Genomic DNA, 11,208 nt, shown 5'->3' with positions numbered 1-11,208 from the left:
TCCCTAGTCCTTAGACCAACACTCGGTACAGGGTTAGAGTTAGGTCAGGGTCAGAGGATCAGGGTTAAGGGTTAGGGTTACTCTCTGTGATGCCGTTGATTGGCTGAGGCAATTGTCAGAGGGTAAGGACAAATGACTTGTCGACTGGTTCTGAAGGGTAGAGGATTTGTTGCAACCAAGTGGCAGCCCACTGTGTTGTCGCCATTGGTTTGTGAACGGCCATTTTGAAGCCTCGATTTGGCATTTTGACCAGCGCCATCTTGGTTTCTTGGAACCAGAAGTAACCATATTTGGAGGAGCAAGGGGTTGGGCGCTCCATCAATCACGCTGTATCCATGCCCCCATGTTTTTTTTATTTTACTTTAAACGGGACCATAAGTTACCAAATGAACATCATGCTGTATTGAGGACGACTTGAAACTAGAGATTGAGAGCATAAACTCCTCGGGAAAATGTTTACTGATATAGACACACAGAACTCAGAGATTAATCTTTGTATCGAACTAAAGTTTTAAAAAACATAAAGAAGAAAGTAAAATATTTTCAAATGTATGTGCTTTACCAGTAATACTGGACAGGTGCTTTCTGTCTCTCTGTGTTGTTAATTTTCCCATCTTTTTTTCTCCATAGTCTTGAATTAAGACAAATTAGAAATGGTAGAAATGAGGACCTGTCCTGCTGTCTGTTTTGGGACAGAGAGACTGTACTTGTCACAGAGAGACCTTCCAGAAACAGGGTGAAGAATAAGAAACAGTGCTGTACTGCTGTCTGCTAATAATCCACCCTGACACTTTCCCAGAGAGACTGAAAGTACACAAACCCTTTTGCATAAAAATGAATGTACAATACAGTTTCTAGTGGTCTGGATAATGTCTTCCATCAAAAATTACAACAAAAAAAGACATATTTTGAATGAAGTAAAGGTCAAAGCAGCCTTATAAAGAGTCGGTAAGCCAGCATGTGCCCTGGTGTTATTTATCACTTAATGTTTAACTCCAGACTTTATGACATGAGGGCAAGACTGTCTGATTGGTTTATCATCGACTGTCATGGCTTGTTTATATGAGGTGCATCACTTATTAACAGGCTGGATCCTTTTACAAAACAGACACACGTTAGCTTGTTGCATGCCAGTAGAACAACAATGCAATGCAGAGCTCAAGTTTAGCATTTGAAATTGTGTTGAATTGCTTGTTAAATGTTTTGTCTGCATTGATTTTTGCACAAAAATGCTTTGAAAACAATCTTTTGAAATTTCCCCGAAATAGAAATCCTCAGTTTAATTCCATTTTCATGCTTGATAAAATAGGCTATTGAAGGGTATTTCTAAACATCTAAGACATGTTGGATAAAATATTTATCCACTGTGTGAATCTGTAGACGCGGAATCCTGATTAAACCTATGATAACTAACTCACAAAGGCTGTACGTCTCATTTGTGGCAGGAGGGCAGCAGTGATGTTGCAGACAAACACACACACGCGGCCTCTGTATTTACAGAAAACGGACAAGTCAAACTGGTGTCAAGCCCCTTGAGCTGTGTGTGACACAGAGCCCCTAGTGAAGACTCCATCCTGTGCTCCAACCCCAAATAAAGACATAGGCCGTCGCATTGTTGTCATCAGTTCTCCTCCTGGTGTCAGGGCAGGGAAGATAAAGCGTTGTTCCGCGGCTGGTGTTTAGGAAAGCCTTCCAGAGGACAGAGTCCTGGGAAATGTTTGTATGATGTTGTCGTGCTGTATTATGATCATGGAACAAGCTTTGGAAAGTGTATTTGACTTACCTCATCTTGCATCAATTCGGGGAGATGGGAATGTGCACGCAAGCAGGATTTCAAGCTTTATCTCACTCTAAAAATGTCTACATGTGTTTACGTGTCTACCGGCACTGACTGTCGATCAGAGATGCTGCATTTTGTTGAACATATCTCTGGACACGACTGCAGTGACGTCCAAGCATTTTGAGAGTTTTGCTGGCAATTTGATGAAATGACAATGAAGTTGATCATCCCCTGACCGTTTCTTCAACCAACTGTGTGGATTTTCCCATGTTTCCTACATAAATTTACACCCCATGACTATGATACATTCACAGTAGGTTTGAGTTGTATACACAATTTCTCAGGATAAAATGCAGGATTTAGACCACGCAAGTGAAATAATACTAATAACTGAATGAAAAGTAAATAGAGCAGTGCAATAAGATACTGATAGCAAAAAAAATCTCAAGTGGTGTTTACATGTTACCTTGTGAAGGGTCTCTACTCTGTGTAAAAAAGTTTTTCCACTAGTAAAGTGGCTTGTGATGGAGTTAAAAAACTATTTGTTCAATTCAACCTCTCTTCGTCTTTGGAACAGAGACCTTGTTTGATGGACCTGCATGTCTGTGCTGGTGCTGTTTTAACAATTCTTATCGTTCCCTCACATTTGTTTTTCTCTCTCTGCAAACTGAAAAGAAAGACGTATGGCCTTGCAAATCCTTTCACCATATTCTAAAGTCAGCTACACATATATCTAAACATTTTTTGCCTTTGGCCCATTTGTATGCCTTGTATCATCTTTTTTCAGAAGCACTTTTTTTGTGGGGGGGATACTCTGCTGAATTTTTCTGAGACAGTTTATTTTAAAATATTCAAATACTCAAAATGATCCTCCCATACACCATTCAACACATTCATTTCAAATTAAACTTGATTTCAAGTCATCATCAGTCATTTTCAAGCACCGTTTCCTTTTAATTCACGCTTAAAAATTATATATTTGTCGGTTCTTTTAACAATCCGTGGTACTCATGGAGCTGTAAACCTTCACTGATGCTTGAGATTTACAACACACAACTATTATTATTGTTATTATTATTATCTGTTCTTTCGGCTCCTGTGTCACCCAATGATTTTTTTTTTCTCGCACAGCGGATGAAAGACCAGATGTTGGGATGGTCTCTAAGAAAATCCCTCATCTGCCACAAAAACAAAAAAACAAAAAAACAACTCAGCAAGTGCAACCAAAGACAAAGAAAGGAGGATCACCATGATGGATTAACATACATTACATTTTCAGGTAGGCACAAAGTCAGAGAAATAAGCCGTCACATAAGACCAGTATGACCATCCACTCTGAAATAAGAGTTTCACTCATTAAGGCGTACCTAATGGTGTTTTAAGACCTTATTAATTATGGTAGAGCTATAGCTGAGATAGCTCAACAATAGGACGACAATAAGAACCATAGTCACATTAAGCAAGAGTTGCAGATAGTATTTTCTCATGTCATATCATGGTTGTTGGCTTTTCAACAAAAATAAACTAAAAGTCATAACCAAGGCCACCTTCCTTTCCTTTCACATTTTTTCCCTCTCCAGTTTTAACAACTACAAGAAAATCCACATTTGCATGATTAATAAGTTACATTTTTATACATACACACATACAGAGGGGAGCTTGGAAGTCGCTTGGCACATTCTCATGCTTGACCAACCTCCTACAATCTACAATAACTATACAAGACACAGTAAAACAGGTCTTCTCACACCAACGTCTCTCCGTCCAGTCGTGAGGCCTCAGCATGTACAGGAGAGGAAACAAGAGCCTCGGGCTCCGTGATCAACACTTGTCTGCATAATCATCCCGCGGAAGGAAGGAGGGAGGAGAGAGAGAGAGAGAGAGAGAGAGAGAGAGAGAGAGAGAGAGACACACACACACACACACACATACACACACACACACACACACACACACACACACGCACACGCGCACACACACGCACACACACGATCCAATGCACTAAGTTACATGGAACAGTTCGGCTGTACATACAGTATCTTCACATACTCATAAAGTTTAGATTCCATAATTTAATCTGTATATACTGTATCTTAATATGCTGGTACCAGGTATTCACAGTGACTCTAAAATAAAATACAAGAGGAAGTTTGTACAAGGGATAAGAGAGTCTGAGTGACTGGCTGAAGTTTGGCATCCTTTTTGTCGGAGTTCAGAGTTCGTGGTTGGGGTTTAGTTTGTGGTCGAGTCAGTTCTGTTTGTTTTCGGTGGGATTCGGGAGAGCTGCCTGGGTTTTTTTTGTTGGCACTGAGGAGAAGCAGTCCGCCTCCTCTGAACACTCGTTTCGATAACGGTGCTGTCAGCAGTGGACACAAAAAGGTGAGGTAAGGTGGTATCCGGGGGTGATGAGATCTAATCCACCTTCTCATGTTGAACGAGACAAAACCCGGGCATGTGAAACAAAGTACAGTGTGTTGCCCTGTCCAGTGCTGATTTGACAAAAACAAAAAACTAAACTAAAAAGTGCAAGAACGGCACAGAAATACACACAAACACACATCAGGGTGGAAAGGTAAGATTTCACCTATTGTCCTTACCGCTACCACTCATAAGCCGTACTACACAATTACCCAAAATAGTCACTGGGGACTTTTCGCCTAACACGAAACATATCCAAATACAATATTCTGTATTTCATTATTAGTCCAAGGTGTTTTTATCCAGACATGTAAAGCTATTTTGCGAGTTGAAAGAAAAACTGCCTTCTGGGCATTTTGTGGTTCAGGCCAGCAGGAGATACTCTACAGTACGGCTGCTACAATAGTGAGGTTAGAGGAAAACAGCTACAGGCAATCGTGGAAGGAATCTGAAGAAGCTCTTTCCTGCCATCAGCTGTGTCTTCGGGAGAGGTATAACCCTTTTCAGTATTCCTTGAATACTGTTTACAGACACACTTCCATCAGGAACAAGCATGCTCAGGTCATTGTTGTTGACATTTCCAGTTTACATCCAATTCATTTATGTTATTTTTTAAAATATCTTAAACACTCCAGAAGGTCTTAAATACAGTACTACTGAGAAGTGAAGAGAGCAGGAGCGCTGTCCTGACTGTAACTGACCCTACATCAGTTAGCATGATTACATCTTTTGAAGTACAAGGCTGCCAACAGGCTTGTCATTGTCATGTTCCCTCTTTTTTTTCTTTTTCTTGGTGTGTTTCATTTCCACACCAGCAGTGCCAGGCAGAACCACACTCAGACATTGCAACTACACGTCTGGCAGAGAGGATAGCAATACTGTTCACATACATTATTGGTGATATATATATATATATATATATATATATATACACACACATATATATATATATATATATGTACACTTTTGGTCATTTCAGATAAGACACCACTAAACATGCTATACAGTGTCTCTCAGTCTTAATTGCCACTTTTTATGCAAGTGCTAGTCAGCCCAGCTTGTCAAGTATTTGAAGCAAAGTACAGTAAGAGATGCACACATAAAGGCTCACACCCACACGCATACTCACAAATGCACATGTGGCACACATCCACGCACATACTGTATTATACACACACACCAAGAGAAGCACTCCAGCATGGCACACCAACACAGCAGCTCCAGAGCTGCACGTTGGTCAGTCTATGAAGGTCATGGGATCTTAAAAATGTCTTTTTTTCTTCTTCTTTTGTATGAGTTGATTTGCATACTCCCTCGCCAACAGGCAGGATTCAGGACTGAGACTGTGGTAACACACAGACCAAAAGAGGGTAGGTGTGTGTGCGTGTGTTTGCTTTTGCAAATATGTATAAACACATCAAGTGTGCCGAGCGTACGGGGACACTGTTCGATTTGCATCTCCCTGCTGATTCGGGTGCTTGTGCGTGCAGTGGTGGAGCTAACAGGGCTTGTTGACGTTGCACAGCAGCTCGGTGACTTTGATGAGGCGGGCCACTGTGCTCTGCGACTCCTCCTGCAGCCGCTGATTGTTCTGCCTGAGGCTCTGCACCTCGGCCTGCAGCACCGCCTTGTCCTCCTTCTCCTGAAAGACATCGGCACACAACAAAACACAAGCCGTCGCTCAGATCGCTGTGGCAGGAACGGGAGGGGAGCGACAGGTACAGCGGTGGCGTTAAGGCAACTAGTGGGCACACATAAACACAGAGCTTGAAATAAAACAACACATCACACTGCAGTTAGGAGTGATTTTGTTTCATTGATTAGTTTAAAAAAACAAAAACATTTGCTGACTTTTCCATGTTTACATCATTTAATAGAATCAGAGCTTCAAGGGCTGCTGCACAGAGCAGTTACAGCAACTGATCAAGTGAAATACTTTGTTCCCACCTGCCGAATTTCCTGTGCAGCTCACTGAAAATATAATTAGAAAAACTTTCATGAGAGTCAAAGCACCTTTTGCAGGTCATCCTGCAGATTCCTCAGCATAGCCTCCAGCTGGGACACCTTCTCCTCTAGGTGGCCTGGAGAGTCACTGCAACAAAGAGAAGCAGTGACACTTCGTCAAAAGCAATTAAAGCATTTCCATGTGTGTGATTGGTAAATGTATTAATGTATTAAAGGGTGTCAACATGATTTTAAACCAAAAGATGGATCTCTTAACTGGTAGACTAGACTTTTAATCATTTGATCTTTCATCTAACGCAGACTGAACTTTCTACTTTGCCTGGTGGGCTGTGGAGTCTCTCTGACCTTTTACAAAACCTGTAATACTCAGAGAGATCTACTCACAGTAACTGCAGCAGACCTATTCTGACTGAGTACAGTCATCCCATGATACATTTGTCTGACTGCAGTGACACATAATGACGGGGCACAGTACGAGCCGTCTCCTGGTGAAGTGAGAAGCACGACAATGATGCTTTTAAAGAAAAAAACATGGCAATCAATGATTTGGGCCTTGTGCTGTATTTTACATTTAAGGATGTGGAAGGGCTGTATATTCTTTATCTTTGTTGTTTGTGCTGCATAGTGAGTGCTAGTGCTAAAATAAATGTGAGGAAATAGCACAGTCAATGCAGTGCACTGATTTTAGTTTTTTTTTTTTTAAAGCATTTGAAATGCTAATTGAAAAATAAATGGATTAGGGTGGGAGTTGTACAGAAAGATGACAATGACAGTGAGTCACACACTCTGTGTGTGCGTGTCTGCTAGTGCATCACTGAGTCACAGAGGGCTCTTTCTCTTCATGGGGGAGAGAATTGACACAAACAGTTGGATGAAGCCAATAAAATCTAACTAATTGAAAGAATAAAGTAGCAGAGGACTTCTCGAGTTGGGAGAAGTTTTGTGTGCAGCAATTCAGACAAAGAAAACCAAGAGATGAACTACAGAGATATTGAACTGTCTCAACAGGCATGTACTGTATAGCAACCCACTTCTCCTTTGAGTCTTTCAGCTTGCCATCAGTCTGGTCAGCTCCTGACTGCGAGGGGTCTCCGGCTTTGCGGTCTGTGATAATATCAGAAATATTATGATTATTATTGCCAAGTAGTCATTTAAACAACTTTTCATCATGTAGAGAGCAGATCTTTTACACCTCAGTTTTTCCAGGCCCAAAGTAAAACGTTTGGAATCACTGCTTATCAAGAATTAAATCACACAAACAAAAAAAATGCACCTGACCACAAGTAGACGGCCAGAGGTGTCTACATACCTTTGGACAATACAGCGTAGAAATCATTAACTATATTACAGTGTCTTTCAATTACCTTACATATTACATATTAAGAGCAGCGTCTAACAGGTATCTTTAGATTTTGGAACAAAAGTCAGAATGAGATAAACATAGGCAGAACTCTGTAACTGTCAATCAACTGCAGATTTTGCTTGGTGTTCGTGACTGTTTGCCACAAACACAGCTTGTTGTAATATTTGACATCAACACATGAACAGTGAGTGAGCCGTGCATGTGTAATTAGTTCCTCACCCTCTCGTGACAAAGCCTCCAGGATGCTGCGGCAGGCTGTGGCCAGGTCGGCGATGGATTGCCACTCCTCCTCAGTTGATTCTGTTGTTTCTGAGAGAACTGGGAGAAAGAGGCCGAGATTTATCCAGCTTTCATTTGAAACACGTCTTGTGTGTAGCTAGCAAATGGGTGAGTTATGTAGCTTGGTCATCAAAGGAGAACAGTGGGATGGTTAGTCAGCGTAGGCTGCAGGATTCACTTTGGTTCTACAATTACACAGAGTCACCACTGGGGCGTGCTGCTGTGTTAATGGTGGTCACATTCAGGTGGCGAGTGAAATGTGGTGTTGTACAGTAGTACGCCTGCAGGTTTCACTGAAAACTACTTCACACTAGTTAACATGGAATTTATTCAACAACACAGTATATAAAAAGTCGCAGTGCAAGGGAATAAGCTCAGTATCATCAAGTTTTGGTAAATTATTGGATGCATATGGAAGAAAAGACACTCAAGATGCTACGATTGTTTCTTTTTAAGATCTATAAAGTACTTTTATTATTAAGCTAAAAGGGTATAGCTTTTAAACAACCCGGAAACAAACAGTCAGGTGCCTCAGAGCCGCCCACACAAAAATCAGAGGAATCCGATGAGAGGATGAACGTGTGATGAGTGTGCTCTCATGGCTGTTAAATGATGAGTCTCATAGTCTCAGCAGAGGCAGAGCAGATGGTGTAAGAGGGGTTCCTTGATTTGGGGCTGCCGAAAACTACACCCCTCCCACTACCCATCTGTCCCCCCTTTTATCCCAGCCCTGGCAGGGGGTGGCAGCGGAGCAGGGGTGATATTAGATTAGCGGAATAGGGGGCAGCGTCGATGAAAGAGGAGGGACAAAGGAGAGGCAGTGGGGAGAAGAGCGAGGACGATGAGGAGAGGGGTTTAAGGCAGAGGAAAAATTTTGGGGAAAAAAGAATCCGAGGCTCAAATCAGGCAGATGATCCGCAAACGTGTAATTGTTCCATTTTGGCTTCATTCAAGCAGTGGTGTCTGCTGCTGTGTTTACGAAATTAGCACTGTTTTGATTCCATTATCAGATGAATAATTTATTGCTGCTAATAATCCTTTTGTTGAGGAGTTCAACATGTATATGTAGTGTTAATACTGATACTGACAGGTTAATATATACATATCAAAAATCTGCAGATTTAGGGCAAGTACTCACTCTTGGTGATGGAGTTATGAAGACTTAGGGCTCGGGAATTTCGTTCAGCTCGGTCTATGCACGACAACCGGGAAGACGAGAGAGAGGAGTCACTCGCCGAGGCTTTGTCGTCGCCAAACTCAGCCCCCATGAACTGAAGACAAGATAAAGATAGAGATAAAGGGGAGACGACAGTGTCAGAGAAGGGGGTGGAGTGTTGGTGAGAGACCGCTCAGATGTCCTTTCGTCTCAGACTGTCACCTGTTCGTCCTCCAGGGGAACCTTGGGTTTGACAGCCAGGATCAGATCGGGTGTGGCGTCCCTCAGCTCGCCGACGTTTTGGTAGATGTTGCCCTCTGTTTTCAGCCCAATGTTGCCGTACACGTGGCTGTGTGCGAGGCGGGGAGGCAGAGATGTGGTGAAAAAACAAGTAGTAAATCTGCTGCAATCATGCCTTGTGACATTATCTTTTTTTCATTTAACCCAGAGGTCGAAGCAGAAACTGGAGCACGTAGAAGAATAATCTCCGGGACGGCTTAGATTTAGTTTTGATTGACATTTGCCTATCCTGCACTCGCAGAATTGTCTATCAAAAATATCATATCTGACTCTGTTCAGTCAAATTATACAGATCTACTTTGCATGACAAATAAAAAGAGGTCAGATTTATTTTGGTGTGGAGCAGAGTTTATTATTATCCTTTATGCACATTGTTCTCTTCAAGCTGATGTGACTTGTTGGGAGTGAAACCAACCACTGTACTAAAATGATATACAGGCAGGTTCATATTGTATATATCCTGATGCTTTTATGATTGTTTCTCTCTCTTCTTTGAGTTCAATTCTTGCCAAACATTCTTTTGACAGAGATCTTGATACTTAAAGATGAGAGAGTGCAGATATTATGGAAATGAAGGGAAACAAATGTGCTTTCTTGTTTTCAGTCCCTCAACTTACTGTAAATCTACTGCAAATATGTTTCATTGATCAAATGCTACTGCATTAAGGTAACACAGTCCAGTGAATGCTTTTTTCTGTGACTTGTCCTTTGCTGAGAAAGTGACGCACTGACTCGGATTTCAAATGGATGCATTTGGATGAGCTGATGGTCTACAAAGTTGCAGATGTGTCTAGAAAGATTATTGCGTTGAGCAAAGCAGCATTTTTCAGGAGAGTTCGGCTCGAATGAACAGCAGCATCAGCTTTAGCAACACTCACCCATCACACGTGTCCCTGTAGGATGGCTGTCTCTCCAATGAGATGCTGCGAGTGAGCTGCGAGGCGCTGGCCTCCTGGCTCTGATTGGCCGGCTGGTCCTGCAGCGAAGTGGCCCGTAACAGAGCCAAGCCGGGCGGCTTGAGGAGTGCGGCGTGGCTTCTCTCGCCTGGCCCTTTGTCATACGACCGCTCTTTGCCCTCTTCGGCCTCCACCTGCACCTGCACTATGTCCCCCTCATTGACCACACCCGCCTTCAGCTCAGCCTCCGTCGCCTCGTCCTCGTCCTCCTCGTCCTCTTCCCTCTCGTCCAGCACCCAGGCCTCTCCTGACTGATCCTCGCCAGGCTTACACTCTGCATCCTTGATGGCTTTCTGGTAAAGCTCAGAGAAACTTCTGCAGAACAAAAAAACAACAACATACTTTAGTCCAGCTTCTCATTTCACTGTTGTGTCATACATGAATCAAAGAGGTCAAAGATGAAATGAAAAAAAAATTGCGCTATATTTGTCTAAACTTCTATTAACACACCTTTGAAAACACAGAGCCTGCTCATCTTATCACGCATTATGACATCTTTGTTGTCACAGAACAAACATTTCGAGACTAAAGTATAAATAAAGGGGTTTCTCTGAGGATGCTTCTGCTGCCAGCTCTGAAATGTTGCTTCTTGTAACAGAGCTGCGGAGGTGCCCAGTTCAACGTTGCTTTTATTTACATTGTTTGAACAATTCTCGTCTATTCTGGCAGCTGAAAGGAGAGCGTGCTGGCGACACGTGACAGTGGGACAGCCGGTGCCAGTGCGATTAAACATCATTAGAGGAATTGATTGGTTGTTAGCCAGCTGATTTGACACTGACTGCAGGCCGCCACCATCAGCAGGATGAACTGTGACCCCAGAGTGGCACCTCTGTTGTTTTTCTGAACTGACTTGTCCCACTTAATTGCTGTCAACCTCTCTCTCACCCCTCACTGGGACCACTCTTTACTCTCTGCAGCTTTATTCCCACGAGCCCCTTCTCTCGTCCCACCCTGTGTCCGTTAACCCAAGCATGCCCTTGTTGGTGTTTAC

At 42.5% G+C, this 11,208-nt stretch overlaps 1 protein-coding gene across 7 annotated transcripts in view; it reads right to left on the bottom strand.

Moving 5' to 3' along the window:
* Positions 1-2,710: 2,710 nt before the first annotated feature.
* Positions 2,711-11,208, bottom strand: part of zmp:0000001168 (signal-induced proliferation-associated protein 1) — a 32,728-nt gene continuing 24,230 nt past the window's right edge. For 4 of the 7 annotated variants that reach the window (XM_047328916.1, XM_047328903.1, XM_047328910.1 and 1 more), the window contains 7 exons: positions 10,140-10,532; positions 9,184-9,310; positions 8,944-9,076; positions 7,746-7,844; positions 7,195-7,267; positions 6,212-6,290; positions 2,711-5,840 (listed from right to left, as the gene is read on the bottom strand). In XM_047328916.1, the coding sequence (XP_047184872.1) occupies positions 5,697-5,840; positions 6,212-6,290; positions 7,195-7,267; positions 7,746-7,844; positions 8,944-9,076; positions 9,184-9,310; positions 10,140-10,532 (1,048 nt within the window). In that variant the 3' untranslated portion in view covers positions 2,711-5,696. Of the gene's footprint in view, positions 5,940-6,211; positions 6,291-7,194; positions 7,268-7,745; positions 7,845-8,943; positions 9,077-9,183; positions 9,311-10,139; positions 10,533-11,208 lie in introns of all 7 variants that reach the window. The other 3 variants (XM_047328927.1, XM_047328936.1, XM_047328938.1) reach the window with 3 other exon arrangements.

This window comes from Scophthalmus maximus, chromosome 2 (genome assembly GCF_022379125.1).
Source record: "Scophthalmus maximus strain ysfricsl-2021 chromosome 2, ASM2237912v1, whole genome shotgun sequence".
Taxonomy (NCBI): Eukaryota; Metazoa; Chordata; class Actinopteri; order Pleuronectiformes; family Scophthalmidae; genus Scophthalmus; species Scophthalmus maximus.
This window is presented reverse-complemented; position numbering and strand designations above follow the sequence as displayed.